The sequence below is a fragment of the Exophiala bonariae genome, assembly GCF_035927105.1.
Source record: "Exophiala bonariae strain CCFEE 5792 chromosome Unknown scaffold_24, whole genome shotgun sequence".
Classification (NCBI taxonomy): Eukaryota; Fungi; Ascomycota; class Eurotiomycetes; order Chaetothyriales; family Herpotrichiellaceae; genus Exophiala; species Exophiala bonariae.
The window spans coordinates 526,734-546,874 of NW_027042499.1; the positions used below are offsets into that span (position 1 = coordinate 526,734).

At 49.3% G+C, this 20,141-nt stretch overlaps 6 protein-coding genes across 6 annotated transcripts; 3 read left to right on the forward strand and 3 right to left on the reverse strand.

The window, feature by feature from the left end:
* Positions 1-596: 596 nt before the first annotated feature.
* On the reverse strand, positions 597-2,265 carry LTR84_006485 (uncharacterized protein; the record flags this gene model as incomplete). Its single annotated transcript, XM_064850046.1, has 2 exons — positions 597-1,600; positions 1,662-2,265. 2 exons carry the CDS (start codon positions 2,263-2,265, stop codon positions 597-599), a joined length of 1,608 nt encoding a protein of 535 aa, XP_064703347.1.
* Positions 2,266-4,940: 2,675 nt separating this feature from the next.
* Positions 4,941-5,360, forward strand: LTR84_006486 (uncharacterized protein; the record flags this gene model as incomplete). Its single annotated transcript, XM_064850047.1, has 2 exons — positions 4,941-5,228; positions 5,295-5,360. The coding sequence occupies 2 exons, from the start codon at positions 4,941-4,943 to the stop codon at positions 5,358-5,360; spliced, it is 354 nt and encodes a 117-aa protein (XP_064703348.1).
* A 1,923-nt stretch (positions 5,361-7,283) lies between these two features.
* On the reverse strand, positions 7,284-8,995 carry LTR84_006487 (uncharacterized protein; the record flags this gene model as incomplete). The annotated part of the gene is made up of 2 exons (XM_064850048.1): positions 7,284-8,853; positions 8,904-8,995. The coding sequence occupies 2 exons, from the start codon at positions 8,993-8,995 to the stop codon at positions 7,284-7,286; spliced, it is 1,662 nt and encodes a 553-aa protein (XP_064703349.1).
* Positions 8,996-11,298: 2,303 nt separating this feature from the next.
* LTR84_006488 (uncharacterized protein) lies at positions 11,299-11,795 on the forward strand (the record flags this gene model as incomplete). Its single annotated transcript, XM_064850049.1, has 2 exons — positions 11,299-11,679; positions 11,733-11,795. 2 exons carry the CDS (start codon positions 11,299-11,301, stop codon positions 11,793-11,795), a joined length of 444 nt encoding a protein of 147 aa, XP_064703350.1.
* Positions 11,796-14,701: 2,906 nt separating this feature from the next.
* On the forward strand, positions 14,702-15,157 carry LTR84_006489 (uncharacterized protein; the record flags this gene model as incomplete). Its single annotated transcript, XM_064850050.1, has 1 exon — positions 14,702-15,157. One exon carries the CDS (start codon positions 14,702-14,704, stop codon positions 15,155-15,157), a length of 456 nt encoding a protein of 151 aa, XP_064703351.1.
* Positions 15,158-16,537: 1,380 nt separating this feature from the next.
* On the reverse strand, positions 16,538-19,552 carry LTR84_006490 (uncharacterized protein; the record flags this gene model as incomplete). The annotated part of the gene is made up of 1 exon (XM_064850051.1): positions 16,538-19,552. The coding sequence occupies one exon, from the start codon at positions 19,550-19,552 to the stop codon at positions 16,538-16,540; it is 3,015 nt and encodes a 1,004-aa protein (XP_064703352.1).
* Positions 19,553-20,141: the final 589 nt, after the last annotated feature.

Sequence of the window (20,141 nt, forward strand, 5' to 3'; positions counted from 1 at the left end):
GGAGATTTGGCACCAGCACCAGACTTCCGTTCAACTTTCGAGCCCCCGTTGCAGTGTCCGTCAATCGTGATCCTCAAACCTTGATCGCTCCCCACGCTAAAAGGCCTACTAGTTTGTGATGGACTGCTTTTACACCCCAATTAGCCGCCCTCCCTTGTTCTTCTGCACGCTTTCACATCTTCTCCACTGGGGAAACACAGCATGGAAACAATATCATGCAAGTACCGAGTACCTCGTACGCAGAATGATGAAGACTCATATCCATACACGGCCGGATGTCATTCGCATGAGGAACGAGCCCTCAATGATATCGTTTTTGTCTCAAATGTTTCTGAATTCACGGTGTCGAAGACCGATTGTATTATCGCTCCGCCAGGTGTTACTGATCGGATTTCCGGACGCAAGAACTCGATGACTCAGCCTATTGCATCCAATGTATGGAAAAGCTGTGTGGATGCATCACTCTCCAACCTGCTATGTCAACCCGAGAATTGGCGCAGACCAATATCAGACATAATAATCAACTTGGACTGCTAGCTCTCATTGCTATCATGTGTTCATGATATATACAGTATTCGCTTCAGGCGAAAGAGCCCTCAGGGTTTTCGAAGGCTAACCCTGACCTCAAAATCAACTGGTTTCACAAACCAATTGTTCTCAGTCTTCCACGGCTTGTCCGGATGTGCCAGTTCAAAATCAAACTGTCTGACAATCTGTGGAATGAGCTTTGACATCTCAAGGAACGAAATATGTCGCCCTATACAGGTCCTACTCCCAAGTCCAAAAGGCATCCAATATGCCTCCATGCGCTTCAGGTTTTCACCTCCTTCAGTCTGTGCTTCAATCCATCTTTCGGGCCGGAAAATATGGGCATCTCGACCGAACACATCCTCGTTATAGTGCGCACACCAGGTATTGATACCTACCACTGTCCCTTCCGGGAAGAAGCGTCCACAAACCTCGACTCCTCCTTCCGTGACCACTCTCCACATAGGTAGTCCGGTTGCTGGATGCATCCTGAGTGCTTCTTTCATAATAGCCTGGAGATAAAGCATCTCTTGGCTTTCCTTGAATGACACGTTCGCGCTACCACAACGACCCTCGTTCTCGAATTGACGGATTTCATCTCGAAGCTTGACCATCGTGTTCGGATGTTTAAGTAGGTTGTACAGGATCGAACTCAGGCTGACCGCTGTAGTGTCACTTCCCGCAATCACGTTACTCTGGCCCATCATGAATACATGGTATGGCGTCACCTTCTCTGGGTCCTTCTCATTCGCCAACAGTAACTTTTCGAGAAAGTCCATTGGTGCGGCCCCGTCTTGATCGCCCCTGTTCCCAACATCCTTACCTTTTGCTTTCTCTGCCTTCCTCTGCTGTATCCTCGAATTCACATAGTTGATTAGATAATTTCGACCTGCTGCACCTCCGAGACCAAGCCGTGCCATGATCGAAAACAAAATGGGATGAAATCGAGCGAAAATGCCTGCCAGCGTTCCGTATCTTAAGACACCATGTAAAGCCTTTAGAAGCCCGGCAATATCTTCACCTTTATCTAGAAACCCAAATCGTTGGGAGTAGGTGATATCTCCAATTACATCTGAGGTGACATGATATTGGCAATTTATCCTGTTAGCCAACATCAGAGGAAATAGACTCACCAAAAGCATACAACTGAAACCAATCTCCCATATTGATAATGTCCCCACCCGCAGCAAACTCGGTCAACCTCTCCCGGAAGATGTCCGCACATTCATCCACATAACCCTCATAGTTGACCAGACTCGACATGGAATACATGGCCTGGAATTTCTTCCTCGTCTCGGCGTGCCTCGTCATATCGCGCTCGGGAAAGAGCGAGAAGCGCTGCGGATCCGGGTGTTTCCACGCATCGTACCAGTCGCCCTTGGGGAATTTGGAGTTGATCGCGTAGACACTCTTGACCACCTCGGGCGCGTCGACGCTGTACATGTCTGGGGCGACGCGCACGACAGGGCCGTAGCGTCGATGCAGGGCGATGTTCTCGTGCTCCCACCGGCCCTGCGCAACTTTGATGAAGTAGTACAGTCGGCTGAAGCGCGCCCAGAACGGGCCGGGGACGCTGCGCAGCGGACTGCTGAGTGCTTGGTACATGAACACTGCCATCTGTATCGTGACGAGAATCAACACTCCACAGCACAGATACCGGGCTGCGAGTGTCAATAATGAGGCGGATCCATGCTCGTGTGTCCCAACGACGGTGATGATGGCGGATTTGGTGTCCATGAGGTTTTCAGGCTTTATTCTCTTCTTCGCAGCACAAGCTTGGAGATCTCCAAGATTTGCAGTTGCTGAACCTCACAAAGATATATTGTCTAATGTCGACGCAGGCATGGGGGCCCGATCGATCGGATTATTCCAAAATAAGAATAATAAACGTAAGATTCGCGCTTCCTCTCTTCAAGTGCTTACCGCAGACTTGCCACGACGGGTTTATCCCGAGCTCTAATGCTTTGTTTCCTTCGCCTTCTCTGCCTGCGAGCGATAACAATACCAATGATAGGTACCGTTCGTCGTTGGTTAAATGCTAGTCCATCGGAAGGTGGTGACGAAATGTGGGGAAACGGCAATTGTGGTTCCGAGGTCCAAGGGAATCAAAATTGTATCGCGACGAGCTCACCAGGCACTAGTGAATTTGTAGCAGTCAGATTGAAAGTCATGATCGAGAAGAGTGCTTCTTCAGAAGGACCTTGCAGGTAGCCGCCATCCATTAGGAGCATCACTTATGCTTCGATATCTATATATTAAGGTGGGTGGTGCGTTATTTCACGTTCAGGACTCGCGCCCTTATGTAAAGCTACTATCGACAAATCCATGGCATAGCACTGATGTGTGGACGTCGACTACAGTCCAGAAGGAACTTTTCCAAACTAGGAACAAGCTGACGTTTGCGGGCTGTGGTGTAGAGACTGATTGGATTGACTGCTTCGGTATATCGGCAGACGTTGCAGATGCTGTGGATGATACTGAAGCATTACTCGGAGACAATACCGGGCTAGCCTTTGAATGACTTCTGCTCGAGTCGTATGGTCCTCGAGATGCCTTGTCGATGTACCTTTCGTCTTCTCGACTTGAAAACATAGTGGAATACTATGGTCTGTCTCGATTATTCTCAATTGAAAGACTCGCAATATATTCACATGCTGGCCATCGTCACATCCTCGGTGATCAATAGGAAAGGCATTTGTGCTGCACTTATAATCTCTTTACGGGTGTCGGGAAGAACGGGTGGTAACAAGGTAGACACAATTTGCATGGTGTTTGTGTCATTCCCGTTCAGCAGGAGCGCAAGAGAGATGCTTTCAAGCCTTGGGATGGCATGCTGCTAGGCCGAACAAATACACCGATTATGAAGGACGCAAGAAATGCTAACACGTTATCGTCCGGGGTAAAGCTTACCGTCAAGTGGGCATGGTGAGTGATGATCCGCTGGGACTCACGATTGCTTGAGTCATCATCGCCGATCCAGGGCAGACATGCCTCCATCCCGTATCTCAAAGACCTTGGCTTGTATGGTTGTTGATACTAAGAACTTACCAAGACGAATGATCTCATCGGTACCTCGCAGAACCTTGTCGTCCTCGTTCAGGAGACTGCCAGTTCGTGGGAGATTGAAGGGAGAGGAGAAGGGGACCGTTGTGAGATTATCAGGACAGCCCCCTTCGAAATAGACTCAGCCAGTACCGAGTACAGGAGCGACAACGCGATGGGGCTCCAGATGGAAACTGTAGATGTGTCGAAAAAAGGGAGTTGGTCTCCTGTTTCATGGAGACTGACTACTGCGAAGCATACGGCTGGTCCCGAAAGGGTGGGTATTTGGCACAAGCTAGCCTTGCGACTCACCATACGAAGGACATCCCGACTTGGCATTTGACCATCGATACTTGCTCGTACCTGCCCTTGACCACTGAAGCTTCAGCGATCTCCTATTCAAGCCTTCAGGACCCAAGGTCATTGCTGCTAAACGAGAACAACGCGTCGCTCAGGGACTGTGTCGAGGATACGCGCGGGGTGCTCCTAGGGGTGCCGTGCCTGGTCGAGCTACTCTGGGCAATACAGCCTTTGCTGTCGCTTGCTGGGGTGAAGTAATGATATGCATACAGGATATTCATGATAGTTTCGAGCACAATCCTGGGATCGGCGTTGTCTAAAGACGCCTGGGATGCCTGGTGGTAGTTGCGCAGATACCAACATCTAGGTAGCTGGTGCCACGACGTCACTGATTCAGGGGGGCTGATGCCACTACAGATGGTACCTGAAGCCATTGAGCTCGGCAAGGATTAGAGTCCGGTTTGTGTAGCGAGGCTCTGCGGTTCACACCGAAATGCAATGTGATCACAAAGGGGAGTGATCATCGATGAAGCAATGGTGGATCTAAGGTAGTACGTACGTTGCCTTGGTTGATGCTGGAATTTTCCAGGTGACGATGTCAGGGCATGGCAATTGGCAATGTTGGCTTTGGAGGGGTGACCAAGGGAGGCTTAGTCTTAAAGCGGTAAGGCAGTTGTGGGCGCCCCTGCCTAACGTCCCATTGACGTCATTGCCTTCACTGAGCTAAAAAGGCAGCAAACAGCACTCTCTCAAGAAGTAGAAGTACTTTGTTATTCAATCTTCAATTCACAATAAAACCAATCCAACCGACTTCTATCACATAAATTCAATCTCACAAATATCTCATCTAAGCTTTCTCCCAGGTAATTGTGACTCAACAACCTCACAGCCCCCAGTGTAATCTGACCCCTCACAGCAATACGAAACCCTGACTTGACACTTCATACCTCCTCCAAAGACGCAATTCGATCGTGTGATCACTTCACCACACCATCAACACCTTCGATTCTCTTTCTCATCTCTCCTCATAACACCAACACTTACATCAATCAATCCATCTCTCCAACATCATGCCTCGTGGAAACGGTCCTGCCTCCAAAGTCCATTTCAAGGGCAACTCTGATGACTTTATCGTCTTCGTCGAATCTCCCGAAGATCTAGAGGCATGGAAGAAGGACAAGTCTATCCCTCTTGTACAGGTCGTCGACAGCTTCAAGATTCTTGTGTCACACAAACATGGTGCTCAGGGAGAGCTAGACACTGCCAGCAAGGCCAGCCTTGAGAACGAGTTCGGAACCACCAACGAAGATGATATCGTGAAGAAGATTCTTGAAGAGGGCCAGATCCAGACCTCATCTGTAAATACTCCAGGAAGCCCAATATCCTAGTTGACTATGTGGATAGCTAATGTGTTACTTTTCCAGACCTCCCAACGAACCGGTGTCCGCAATGAGACAATGGGTCCAAGACAAGCCCACGGTACCTCCTAGAGGGTGAGAATGGTACGCTCAGCTCAACCGCTAAAGCTCTCAGAAGCTGGTCATTTTGTCATTCCTTGACATGTCGCCAGTGATGGGGTTTAATGATGGCCCTTGCGTCTAGTCTACCGTCTACATCAAAGTGCTAGCGATGGTATGGAGACAAGAGCCTCAAATCATGACATGAAATGTGTTACTAGAACCCTGGATGGCTCCGGGTAATTAGTTCAGAAAATAATTCCAATGAATTAAATCCAACCGCATTGCGAAATCCTCAGAAAGTACCTAGTTCATACAATTTGACTCCCCAAAGCACCTAGAGACCAACGACATGGGATCATGTAGATGTCTCTGAACCCAACAGTACAAACACAAGAACTCAGCTCAGCATTTCCACTCACCATCTAAGGTACCTACTCAAGTAGACCGAGTACTGTACCTGTGCAACACGGCACAACGACGACTCAAAAGAACGACAATCGAGGGGCAAAGCAAGTGACCTAGTTAGACCACACGACCATCACTACAGGGAACAATAACGCGGGGTAAAACAGTACGGGTATATAGTGCATCCCACCAAGTTTGCTGCCAGAACTCTAAACAGTGAGGGAATAAATATTCCCCGGATTTCTGCACTCCAAGCAGAGGCACAAGGAGAAGCGTCCAAACCACCACCACCACCACTGCGGTCAATCACGAGTAATACCTGCAGTGGTGCAGCAGCAGTGCGGGAAAATTAAACATGTTGAAGGATATATATGTATACTTATGTTCTTTTATTGCCCTCGGACGAACCAACTCTGATGAACGGTGGAGGTTGCAATTTAACAATGCGCTTGCTTGCTTCGCGTTCCGTTGGATGCTGATGCTGAAGTCTCCTGTGACTGGGCGGAAGGGCTGCAGTAACTAACTAGTGAACGGGCTGGACTGAAGAGTGTATACCTAACTGCATGGGCGGTGGCCTTTCGTTGCAGTTGGCCAAGTACTGCTCGTGGGAGAGAAAAGCGCCAGCGCCGTTGTAGCTGGGTGAAAATGTGGGCTGCTTGGACTTGAAAGATGAGTGATGGACTATCAGGGTGTTTTGGGCTGTTCTTGACTCGGAGAGGATCGACTCATGTTCTGAGTAAAAGCGGATACACAAGTTTTGGCAGTAGAGAGAATGGATGTCTTATTTTGACGAGATATCTAAGCATGAAAGAAAGTCGATCCAAGCATCACGACTGTTAACTCCCTGACCGTCTCATCCAAGATTCCCAATCTGCCAAAAAAGAAAAAAATTCCTATGGGTGACCATCCAAAGCACGATGGACACCGGAAAAATGAGAGAAAGTGTTTTATCAAGAAAATTTTCTTTTCTTTCTTCTCCTTCGTTAGAGAGAGTGGTTTCCCTTACTCATCTCTTTCATAGCCATTTCACTGCTCTTGCAGATAGGGTTGGGGTATCAACGCTCTCGAGATCTTCTCCATCGAGTCAAAATGAGCTGTAAATTTCCTTTGGTCGTACTGTACACACAGACATACAGATATGTATGTTAGTTGGAATGGATGGTTGGGGAAGTATTCTATTCCCATCTTCCTCGCCTTTCTTTCAAGTCATAACGCCGAACACCCTTTCCCAACCACATTCTGCGTTGTGATTGGGGTAAGGGAAACTGATGATGTATGACAACGGGGAATTGGATTTTCGCCTCGGTGGCTTGGGTGGAGAGGGATGTAGAGGATGCTTGTAACAAAGTCGCTCAAAAAAAAATCAAAAAATCTGTACAACGAGAAACCAAGTTCGTCGACGTGAAAGGTGCTTCTCTCGATATAATATCTGGGGTCTGGAAGTGAAGTATAAATATTCATATCTTGTGCAAGATGGGAACAGAGGCCTCCCACAAGATCATCAATTGTGGTCGACGAAAACCTGCCAGTGCAGGAACTTCCGTTGATCTAGAAGTGTTCTTTCCAGAACCTGAACTTGACCAGATCATTGCTGGTGGCTTTTGCAGCGGTCTTTATTTCGCGAGCTGCAGCACTGGGGCCACAGAAATAGACACCAACAGTTGCCTTGGTTCCAGCGGTGAGAGAGCCCTCCTTTCCAACGTCAAGGTATGAGTTGTCCATCAACCCATCTCGCATGGCGCCGAACAGGCGGTGGAAATCAGGTCGACCATACTGAGTTTTGGTTCGCAGTTCGGTCAGAGGATCAACGGCATTGCCGACGGTATTGAGATAAATGTTGGCAGCAGTGTTTGCGTCCACACGCTGGGTGAGATAAGTATGGATGCGCAAGAATTCTGGTCCACCCACGGTCTCGGCTGCCTGTGCGGACTGTGCTTCGAGGGAGGAGAGCAGGGTCTGAAACCATTCAAAGGATTCGATGGATCGGGTAACCCACAGAAACTCAACACGCTTGAGACGACGAGGAGGGTTAGGTCCAGCACGAATGTTGTAGATATGCTTCAGGACAGATGCCCATGGGGTGACACCAATACCAGTGCCAATGAGAACAGCAATTTCATTGTCAAACACATCCTCGGCAGGGGCACCATAAGGACCATCAATACGAATGGCAGGCATCTCTTGACCGTGTTGTAGAGCAATTTCGTAGATTCCATTGTTATCGAGATCGTCGAATTGCTTGGCTTGTGAAGGACCGCATCCAAGAGCATCTCCCACAGCCTTTGTCCAATCACCGACTTGACGAACGTGGATGGAAATATAAGGGTCGAAGGGGCAAGATGTAATGGTAAATGGATGCCATTGCTGGCCAGATACCGATGGAACCTGGATGAAGAGCCATTGGCCCGCCTTGTATTTCATGCTGGGCTTCTGGAATTGAATTTCCATTGCATCATAAGGGTGTCGGATGACCTTGTAAATCTTGGTGTCTCGTCGGGCACGAACTTCTCTCCATAGACGCTCGAAGAGGTAAAGACCACCGGCCCATAACTCCCAACGCCAACCTTGGTAGCCGATGCAATGGCCCCAGAAGTCCTTGCCAGCGAATGGCGAGAAAGGCTCAGCGGTATCACGGACGAAGCAGCCAACAGCGTGGGTGTACATGGCGAGGAAGAATGGAATGAATAGATGGTGAGTGTACCAGAAAGTTTCGAAAGACTGTTGTCGAATCTTCTGGTGGGCTGTCGTGTACATGAGCAACATGCAAAGCAGCATGACATGACCAGTCACGCCTCCTGCTTGGGCGTAGTGGATCTGGACTGCTGTGACGGGTCGAATCTGTGTTTTCTCGACGTTGAAGAAGTTGACATAGTGGGCAAGAACGTGGATCATAGTGAAGACGAGCATTGCATATGCACACTGTCTGTGGAACCAGATGGTCTCATCGAGAGGAAGAAACTTGAACTTTGGTCGGATGAAGCGCATCAAATTCCGGCACATGGGTAATAGGATGAACAAGACATCGAATGACAAGACCAGGCCAGCACCACGCGACATCCAGACTGAAAATGTCAAAGTATTGAGACCAGCTAGCTTTGGATCAGAATATTGCTTCCACCTGGGGTATTGTTAGTCTTGGAGCACCGAGGATGAAATTAGTCGACTCACCATCCAAAAGCGAAAGCACCCCAATGAAAGCCCCACCAGAAGAAGTAAAAGACGAGTTTGCTTGGGGCAAAATGAGATTTGAGAGTAGCCATGGTTGCGGTTGAGATTTGCAAACAAAGAGTGGTGAAATGATTTCTTCTGAGAGGGATCCTGTTATGTGGTGATGTGTAATTTAGGTGGATGACCAGGACGGTGGAGATGTACTTCCAAGAAAGAAAACCAAGAAAGAAATGAATGTCGAATTCCGAGCCAGCAGTAATAACGACAGATGTGCAGCCCGCTGATGAGGAGAGGCACTCGAGGAATCAAGCCGAGAGTTGGTGTTTATGAGAAAGATCTAGGATACCGGAGGTTGGGTATCCGAAGACGATCATGCGATCTCCCCTAAATGTTAAAATTGGATGGAGTGAGATCAGGGTGGCATGAGATGTTTGAGACTGTCTTGGTCTGGGGGAGCAAGAGTTCAAGGTGAAGCAGGAGTTCAAACAACCGACAGTTGAGCGAGCGGCCAAAGCTATTAAAGTAAATGCTGGGCCGAAGACTGCGACAGCAACTGGAACAATAAGGAGTTGGCGGGTGTTTCGAATCCGACGGTTGAGATCCAAGTGGGTCGATCAGATCGTTTTGCAGAAGGGTACGGATCAGCCAGGCATGCATTCAGGGAGAAAGGATAACGGGGAAAGACTAAACAGAGGACGTGCGCAGGATCATATGTCGAATTGGGAATATGATGGTCCTAGTAGAAGAAATACAGAAAATGGTCCCAAGTCGAGATGAGATACACTTCAAGTTGGTGATGCAGTGGGCCATGCATGAGTGGAGAAGTTGAAGTGGTAGGGTTGGCTTCTTTGGTGCCAGATGAGTGATAGCCTCAGGGCAGACAGCGTGGCGAGTGGTTGATCCCTGTCAACTTTGTTTCCATGCACAGCATTTGGTCGGTCTCTGGACTCACGGGCGCTTATTGGGTTGTGAGCATCACTTTGTTGGCCAGTTGGGTTGAATGACAAGAGTCTTGGGGGAAGGGATGGAGGTGGCGTGCCTGGGGTGGACTGGATGGTCCGATAGATACATCTGTCCCGTGTGTGCCGTGTGTCTGTATCAATGGATTGTACAAGTGTTCTGACCGTGATGATTCAATCATCACATTGTGAACTGTGAACGGTCGTCTCTGGACTGTGAAGCCTGGAGTTCGAGTGTCCGTCAGACTATCGGAAGTGGAAGGCGGACGGTGGTAACTGCAAGAGGAAAGTGGGAGCCCATGAGCCACAGGGAAGGCACAGTTAAACGCTGGCCACCGTTTTGGGGAAAGAGCCATGTAGCCGGGTTGCGCTACTTCATCTGTCACCTGTTGTCTGCCCTTCGATTCGCCATCACTCCTATATTCCAGAGCTGCTCCTCAACCACCCAGAGGCCAGCACAGCCAGACAATTCATCGATTTCCAAGGATCTAATGCAGGTGACCTGGCCTGCTTCTATTTTCAGGCGCTTATTGTACCTTTCTGAGCCTTTCTCTCCTCTCGCCAGGCCCAATCACCTCTCTATCTCGTCCAACCTCATGGCGACTTCGTGATTCTTCACCGTAAACCCGTGCTCGCCATGGCCCGAACCTCGAGATCTGGCGACTGTAGATTGCAACTATTGATTTCTGGATGCAGTGGGGTGTGGGCAATCCATGCATTGGCTCGTGAACCCGATGTTTCCATGTACCGATGTAGGTTCACCGTGCCAGAGCTCAGGAATGATAATCCCACCATGAGCTACATTTTGACATTTTGACATTTCGACAATTCCTACATTCATCATCTCCATTCCAAGTCCAAAGTAACATCGTCACGACCGTCGAAAATACGTTCCAGCAGTAATTCTCGGTGGTCCAACCCTTTGACGTGGTACGCCAGTCCCAACTCCACTTCGAAACACCATCGGTCACAGGACGAGACGACACTTGCAACAGCCTCATACGCGCCAATACTTGGGTGCCCATAACGACTATCGCCGCTCACTGCGCTCAGACCTCAGGGAGTCGCAGAACAAGCATCCTCACGCACTCTAAGGCCCTTCTGCGACTGCTACTGCCACGACACCACACCACTGCCCGATTTTGAAACCTCTGCTGCCCGGGCCACCCCATCACCGAGATCATCTGTGTCTCCATCGACAGAAACGGTCATCGGTCATCCCTGGTCCACCTGGTCGACAACTGCCTCTTATACCGCCAGAAGCCCTCATCCAACTTCGCTGAGAGCCAGGCGCCGGACGTCATTCACTTGTGCGCTCCCATTCTTTTCAGTTCTTCAACCAAGACCACTTTCATTCTCTTCTCGGCTTTCTGTTCTTATCCTAGCAATTCAACCTTTTTTCGTCTATTCAACTTCTTCTCAACACTATCATCACCATGGGCAAACTCATCAAGAACCACTGGGCTCGCCTCATCGTCCTCACTGCCGCCGCATATCAAGTCGCGGCAGGCGTACATGGCTTTTTCTGGCCCAAGGTGTTATGGGACTTCCTCACCAAGAACCTCGACCAAGCTGTCAAACCATTTCCCGCCCTGCAAATACTCAATGTGGTATTTGGGATAATCGCTTTCGCCTGGGAATGGCCTGTGAAGCCTATCGTCTCGATGCTTCCTGGCATGCACCGGAGTATGGAAGCGAGATTGGTGATATATCCGGTGGCAGCACTCGCCGCTGCCATCATATACCAAGGGACGAACGCTGCTTTGTATTACCTTATTGGAGTTATTGTTTACTTTTGGGCGTACTCGGAAGGCGAGGTAAGTCGTTCTGCTCTAGTTACTCACTGGCCTTGGCTGACTTGGTCTCGCAGACCGTATGTGCAGAACCTTGGACCGTTCCCAAGAGAGGAGGTGCCAGACCGGGCAAAGTATAAACCAGCATTACTGGTCAAATGAAACTTTTATATATCAGGGTTGACGGGTGAAATGAATCTGGAACAATGCTGGATCGTTGGATACGCGTCAAATGACTCTCTTGGGGCATCAGGGACGAGAGGCAAGATCTTCCGTCTACCCTAGTTGCAACACCAATTTATTGTAGATACTTTACCCACATTTTTGGGAATCCGAAAACAATTTTTGTCTTCTCACGTTGTTCTTGTTGCATTCATGTTATCGCGAGTTGATGCTCGTCGTTGACTGAAGTTCGTGGCGGGTGCCTGAACTAAGTAGTAATTAGGCTAGGACGGCAAGCTCTCCAGGCACTTCCTCTCGCCCCCAAATCACTAGCGAAAGCCCATGCCGAAATGTTGTGCATACGAGTACTCGCCACATCCATGGCGCGTTAGTCACACGCTTTCACCACTTCGAGAGCGGGTCGCTGCAGCTTGCTTCCTGAAGGATTTTGACCAGCCATGGATGCGCTCCACGAGGTCGTCCACAGCAGAAGCTGCGGTTGTGTGCCACTTGTAATAAAAGAACGTGAATGTGCCACACCTGCATTTATCATCTCCTCAGTATCAGTTCTCACAGTTCTCACAGGTTATGTCTCTTTCTAGGCCGTCTGCCCGAACGACCATGTATTCTCAACCCAATCCTCACCGCGACATGATATCAGAATGCGAACCCTGACTCCCCAGGTCGTGGGAGCCTTCGTCTACCCGTACCGCGTGTCGTCAATCGCAATGCTCAACTCCCATTGAAGTCTTGCACCTCTCACGAAATCGCGACACGCGGTAGTACGCGTGCATGAAATAGACATATCATGACGGGTTTGGTCACTCTTCAGCATACCAGTGAGCGCGCCACACTCCGACATACCTTTGATCAGCCTTCAACCAAATCAAACCTGCCGGCCAGCAGGAGAGGAAAGTCTTTGTTGGGACACACGGAGTACCATTGTATGGAACTCGTCGCACATGCTGCAACAGGCACATACCACTGGAAACTCCGAGCACAGAATCGTCAAGCGAAGGTGAAATGCCCACAACACTAGGCTCTGCCTCCCAGTGCCCTCCCGCTGAGGCAACCGTGAGCCCCCCGAAAAGTTAGTTGCCCGTGGCTTTCGTCGACCTGACAACTTCTCTGGTACTGGGTAACCGGTGGCCATGGCCGTGCTGGCAATGAGCTACGGCAGACATTGATTTCGGAGAGCAAGGACCATGGCTTACGCAATGAAGGCCCGTGAACGCCATATTCGCGGGGAACGAACAAGAATCGAACCATTGACACAAACAATTAAAGCTCGATTTCGATGGGACCACGTGCCTCCCAGTTCTACTGTAAGGTCCGCCCGGTTCGATTGCGGAAAGTGCATATACTCGCAGAGAACCGTGAAGCCCGCTTCCAGTGGCACGAGAACAGCTCGACCGGTGTGTTGGCATGAAAACTGCATGGTCGCAAGCCGTGGTGCGGTCAATACTTGCGACACGATGCCGGGCTGAGTTCTGCTAGCAACAACGGTGTACTGTGATTTCAGCAGCAAGACTCGGGCTCTGGGACGCTGCTCAACGACAATATTTCGCCCTTTGACGTCCTTCATGTCCCACTGGCACGTTCCAGTATGCTTCTCACACTCCCAAAACTACTTGGTGTAGCTTTCTTAATATACAATAGCTCATACTGATGCATTATTAGAAGGGTTCTGCTAAGCAACACTGACTACTCCACGCGCGGAGTGTAGAGCCTCAACGAAACACTCATCCGTTGTACTATACCATATCAATATATCTATCTGTACGAGTACCATCCTCTTTGAACACCACGTGCTGGATAGCAGATCGTTCTTTGTCTTAGCAGAGTGCTTGTCTCGCCAAGTTTAGGCAAATCCCCTTGGGCAGACTGGGACTGGGCACCTGGTGGACTGGGAGACCTTTGAACTCCAGATCTCGTGTTTCGGATCGTTTGAACACCAACGTTCAATTTTAAATGTGCCTCCGATAAATTACATCATCTAGTCCAGGAACTGGTCACTCACCGACCACTAAACACAGTTCAATGCTATTGAGCAGGTTACCTGTATCCTTCAGGTCGCCTTGACCATTTCTGCTTTGCTTGAACGAGATGCATCAATCAGGAAGGATCCCTCAAGCCCAATCGGTCACATCAAGACACCGAGTGGTTCAATTTCAATGCGTCGCCTCCATTGTTGCACGGGAGTGCGACAATGAATTGATAGAGTTGGCATCGTTCGAATGAACCCATGACCCAACGGTCCAGACGCCATTGATGTTTCAATTCTGGCTGATCCGTACCTGTGCCGTGCCCGATATCCAGGATCCCAAGCACTGGAAAGCTTGAACGCATTGCTTCGACAGCACCAATCCAATTAAGTGGGTTGTTGGGGGCAAACGGAGTCGCTTGCAACCGATGCCAATTTCATACCCTGGTCGATCCTCTCCACCACAACCAATCCACGATAACAAATTGCGCAAGGCTGTCCTAGCTTGACACGTCCTTACCCACACCATGGCAGTCGAGCGACAAGCTAGCTTTCCCCTTTGTTCTCTTCGAATCTCAAGCACGATGTGATCGTATATAGCAACTCGTGTTGCCCAGTTGGGATACTTCGCACTTGGCCTTTTCCCCTCTCAACGCTTGTATTATTGACAAACGCACCGACGTTGCTTGTTTTCCTCAAACAGCACAGACACTCTCTCATTTGAAGTATATATCGGCTTGTGTTGTCTCTCTCGTGAACACACATTTTCGCTCACTTCACACATACACTCGTTCAACCTGCATAGATAGTAGATATCTCTCTCTCTACCAACCAACTTGCAATTCACTCGCTTCCAACAAAAACACCTCCCAAACCCCACCAAACACAAACCCAGCAAAAATGAAATCATTCTTTGCCATCCCACTCTTCGCCGCCGCGGCCATGGCCGTCGCCGAGCCCGCCTGGGACTTCACGTTCACATACAGCGATGGACACAGCACATGGACATCGGTGACAGAGGCAACAGCCAACCCAACCATCCCCGTCGCACCGGCCTCGACCAGCGCGTGGACCGGCCTAGAGAACTGGACTTCCTACACCAGCTACACCGCGACCTACAGCAGCGGCAGCTCGACCTGGGGCATCCCAACCACGGTCTCATACTCGATCGCCTCCGGCTGGACCAGCATGATCCCCGCCCCAGCAACCACTGCCCCTGCTACAACCGCTAAGCCAGCAACTTCTTCGACCGTCTCCAAGCCTCCCGCTTCCACCTTCACTGGTGCTGCCAACGTCAACGGCAAGATGGCTGGTGTCGGTGCCGTGGCGATGGCTGGTTTGGCTTTGGTTCTGTAAAGCCTCCCCTTGGGAGCTTTTTAAGTCAAAGACGATTCCTTGACAGTGGATGCTTGACTGTCTCCGAATATTGGGTTCATTTCTCCTCGCACAGAATGGTCACAGGAGTCAGAAATCAAGGGGGGGGACCATCGAGCCATCCATGTCTTTGAACGTTTTCGAGGCACGAGAGAAATCTAAGCAGACGCCAGAACAATCAAGAATACGTATAGTTCAATCTAGTTTCTGAGAAACACACTACTTAATATCTTGCAATCTGTACATATCTTCTGAGAACTGAACGAACGGCTCTTTGTGACCCTAGCACTCGCGATTATTATATGCAAGAGACTAGAAACCGCTTGAGAAGTTCCTTCTGTCCTAACAAACACCCATCTCCCACTACTTTGATGACAGCATTGAAAGTCAACCTAGGAGATAAAACATCACTTATGCCAATAATAATGAGAACCACCAGAGCACTCAGAGTGTCAAGAGTCACAAACCCATTGAACAGAACATGTCACTCGCTCCAAAAAGCAAAGGTAAAGGCAAAGCAAAATCAAGATTCGCGTCCCCCGATCAAGATCAAGGTTAACAAAAACGCCTCTGAGCTTTTTCCGTGACAATGCTTGTCTCAGCCCAGATGTCGGAGCCCCACCACTACTGCAGACCACCCGCATGGGCCGAATTAAAAGTGGCATCCTCGAGATTGAACGAGAGAATCAAACCACTTGTCTCCGGTCCTCGCCAAGGACTAGATCGCCGAGTACTCATAGCTCAAGCTAATTAGGTAGCGCAGCGTAGTACAAACATTCTCCGTACGTACAACGAGGACCCGTGTACCGAGTACTCTTACTATCCCCAAGAAATGGAAGAAAGAAGAGATCAAACACAACAAGCAAAAAGCCCGAGCCCGAGCAACGCCACGACCCGCCTGGACAGAAAGCTTGCCGCCCGCTAAGTTTGAGCTAAGCTTGGTTAGTTAACCGGGCTACTGCAGGTACGGAGGAGGTGCCTCGTACAAAGTACGCGTGCGATATGCACCGGGGCAGTCCACTGGACGGAGACACATTGTTGATAAGCGGGCGGCATATGAGTAATTTCACACTCGACAATCCGTACCGAGTACGAGTACCTACATGCGCTTTGTATCAAGTTCTTCATCGCCAAAGAAACCTCAAGCTGAACACATGGTCGTCAAGTTTAGAGTCTGTGTGATACATGTTGATAATAATCGCACACAGGCAAAGTTGAAAATCAATCCGAAGCCTCACCAGGACACAACGTCTTTGGCTTTTCGCAAGGCATGAAGGGTTGATTCGATGGCTCGATTAATTTACTGTCCTACCATCAAGATGCAACTAGTTTGACATCTGTGCTGTCTAATTTTAACAACTATTACTTGCTTGAATACAACATGTGGCGAAGTCCTTCGCTGGATAACCCCTTCAGTATTCCAATTGGATTGCTCCATCGTTTCCTTTTGCCTCCAAAGCTCTGCTCAATCACTTCGTCCTTCTCACTCTTTTCCTTTTCTTCGGAACAGACTATATCGGCGGGATCTTCTGGTAGAACATTGTTGCTTGTGTGTGATGGTGTCAAGTCCCCAATACCTTGTGAGAAGCCCGATTTCTTGCTTCCACTGTTTCCAATCATGCGACTGACGAGATTATCCATTGTATCAATTTCTGGCACTTCGTGAGACTTCTTCCTGGCAGGTCCAGACGTCAATTCTTCGAAACTTTCTTTGCGAACTTCAAAGACTGGAGGTGATACCTTCCTTTTACTTCGACTCCCATCAGTCATGGTATCATAGGATTTTCTCGAGGCTACAGAAATGCTCCCTGTGCGCCGTGAGAAAGGAGCATGAATTGATGCCAAACTTAGCTTTCGTGCTAAAGAGCCGGCAGAAGCTCGAATGATCTGACCGCCTCGCGAGCCAATCATTCCCGGAAAAGGCAGTTTGTCCTTTGTCCATATGTCTGCCAAACTTGACTCCAATCTCGCTCGTTCAGATCTTTTTGGCGACAAGATAACGATACGGTTTGACGTCATGTGAGACTGTGATCTGTTGATCGATGACGAAGTCGTCTGACGATACTCGTGAAGGTCCTGAGGATTGTGCGTGTTTCGGATGATAACCTGATAGACGTTGGCTCGGTTTCCCACTGTCGCTGATCGTGAAGGGTTCCGATCCAAAGTTGTACTCTGTGGACCATAAACTGCTCCAACTGATCTCAGATCCAAACTGACACTGCTGGGAATCTGCGTCGAAACGTCTTCCACTCTGTTCTTTGGAGCATATCTTCCGCGTAGACCGTCCTTCCACACGGCTTCCTCGTTTGAGGAGCAGGCGCTCAAGATGAGTTCACTTAGATTACCACCGACTCGGGCACATATTTTCCACGTATGAAGTGTTGAATGGCACTGAAGACCCTGGCCATCGCTGGCCGATTCAATCTTGAGGTCGGAAAGGTGCAAAAATGCAACAAGGTCCAGTCGAGGTGTTGTTCCTGCTGGCAGCGCGATCAACAAGCTGAAGTCGAACAGCACACATACCGCGTAAGCGCCATCAATCCTTCTTTTGGTTTGCCATGTTACATACAGAACACCACATAGGTGAACATCGCCCAAGAGCCGATAGTTGTCTGATTGGAGCGTCACTCTTTCGTAGTTGAGCCTTGATTGCAATGCCTGGCGACGCAGAACTTGAGCGCGAGCTTCGCTATTATTCGTCGCTCCATTGACAGCGCGAACCAACTCTCTCAAACATTGGATTGTTGCTTCAACCTCGACGTGAGTGGATGGGCAATCCGAGACTGGCGTCTGTCGGAGTAAATCCTCGAAAAGCAAAGGATACTTGGTCAAACGTTGTATTGGCTTGATGAGAAGGTCGCCCACCGTTCCACCTCTGCGCTCATCGCGCTTTCGATGATCAATTGCAACGAGAGATTTTGCGAGGGACTCCATGCCAGATTCGTAGGTCGACCACAATGTGGTTACCTGCTTCTGAAGTTCGTGTGCCACAATGCTATGATTCGCGCAATATTCTTCATACGCAGAGAAGTCGTTCAAAAATTCTTTGAACAGGATTGCAATGTCGGAAACGTCTCGTGGTTCAGAACATCCCAGTTCCGCTCGACCGTGAATCATTTCCCCAGAGTCTACTGAGTTCTGTCGATGTCGTTGAGCATGGCCAAACTTGCTCACCAAATTAGTCTCCAAGCTTAGCCAGCGCCTATGCTGACGTGCAGACCCAAGACGAAGTGGCGAACTTGTGTCGGCCCATTTTCTGACCGCTGCTTCATATCCCACCTGATGAAGACGGTCAAGTAGCCTTTCGTGAATGTGAAGCAGTTCATGGAAATTTCGTTGGACTGTAGTTCGAAGTTCGCTTGGGAAGCTCATTGATGTTGCCAGAAGTGTGGAGTAAACGTAAATAAGTGATTTTAAGTCAGCGACGTAGCTCTCTTCTGTCCGGACCAGCTCTCCGATAATCTGGCGTCGCCTCAAACCTCTGCGAAAAGCAGCATCGTCCATTGACGAGTTCGTCGCAGGTCTATCGCTGTCTATAGATGGGCGGTGATGAGATCCAGGAGCAAGATAGCTGTCAGTAGACCGACCGATCCTCGTGGACAAGGGCGCGAGACTGAAGCTGGCATTGCTGAGACTTGCCGTTTTGATGGTGTGCACAAAGCCCGAAGATGCTGTTGAAAGCCGCTTTCTGTGGTGCAACTTGGGTGTACATTCTAAATTTGCATGTGTGTCTGCCTCGGTGTTGACTGAAGTTGTTGGCTGACTTGTGCCATGAGGAGACTGTAAGGATTGAGATACGTCATGGCCATCGATACTGGCATCTGTCGACTTTGCTTCTTGAGCATAGGTGCCGACGTGCAGGTCTGCGTTCGAGGACAGGGCTGCAGGTAAATTCATTCCGAACATTGGCCTGATACGTCTGTGCAGGGGTTGTGGCTTCCGTTTCTGTTCACCCAGTTCTGCCAGAGGCTGTCGAACATGAATTGCCTTTAGAGCAGTACGAGGGCTGTTTTGGGGATTCACTTTCCTCTCGTTCTGACTGCAGCTCATGGATCTTTTGGTCTGGCTTGGGTATTTCAAAACGGTGACATCTTTTGAGACGGGCCTCGCTCTAGACGGTGTTGATAATGCTTCAACTTCCACCTCGATTGGGTCGACATTTTCATTTGCAACCATGGGCGGTGCTGATGCAACAGAGAATGCCGATGCAGTGGAAGTCTGATCATCTTGATGGAGAGGGAAAAGATTGGCAATCAAGGACGAATTATTTGGGCGGTTAGCACAAGCTAAATTGGAGGCATTGAGGTACTGCGGTGTTGTGTCGAGGTGTCTCATGATCGGACCTGCGAAAGAAGGACACAAGATATGAGCAGTCATGGTTTAACAATAAACAGGAATGAAAAGGCTTGAGAGATGAAGGTGTAACAATGTATAAAAGAGGAAAGCCAACGGTCAAAATTCCCATGGAGAGGACCAAGAGACCAAGTCTGAAGGAGTTCCAAAAGCTGAGCAATAGAGCATTGCAACAATGAAGAAAAAAGCGAAAGATGAGCAGCTAGATGTTAGCAGTCAATCAACTTCAGGAAAAGGAAGTCCAGCTGCAGGTGTTGTTGTGGTTGGGAAAGAGCAAGGCCGGTGTTTACCACGAGAATGGGCAGCAGTTACGATCATGGCGTTTTTGCGACCTGTTGAGTGAAGAGGTCAACAAGTTCAACTTTGTTGACTTCCGACCGGCTTGGGAATAAAGCAATCAACTCAGGTGCCGACTGACATGAGGACGCAGCATGTAATGAGATTGTCCTGTGAAACATGGGCGTTGAAGCCTACTACGCCGCGAGTCAAGGAGGAACAAAATCTCCCTGTCTTCGAAGGATGTCCGGCATCTTTCGGACCTGCTTGATATTGTGATCTGCATGACGTGATTTGGATCACGACCTCTGCAATTATTTACACGGCGAAATAAAGG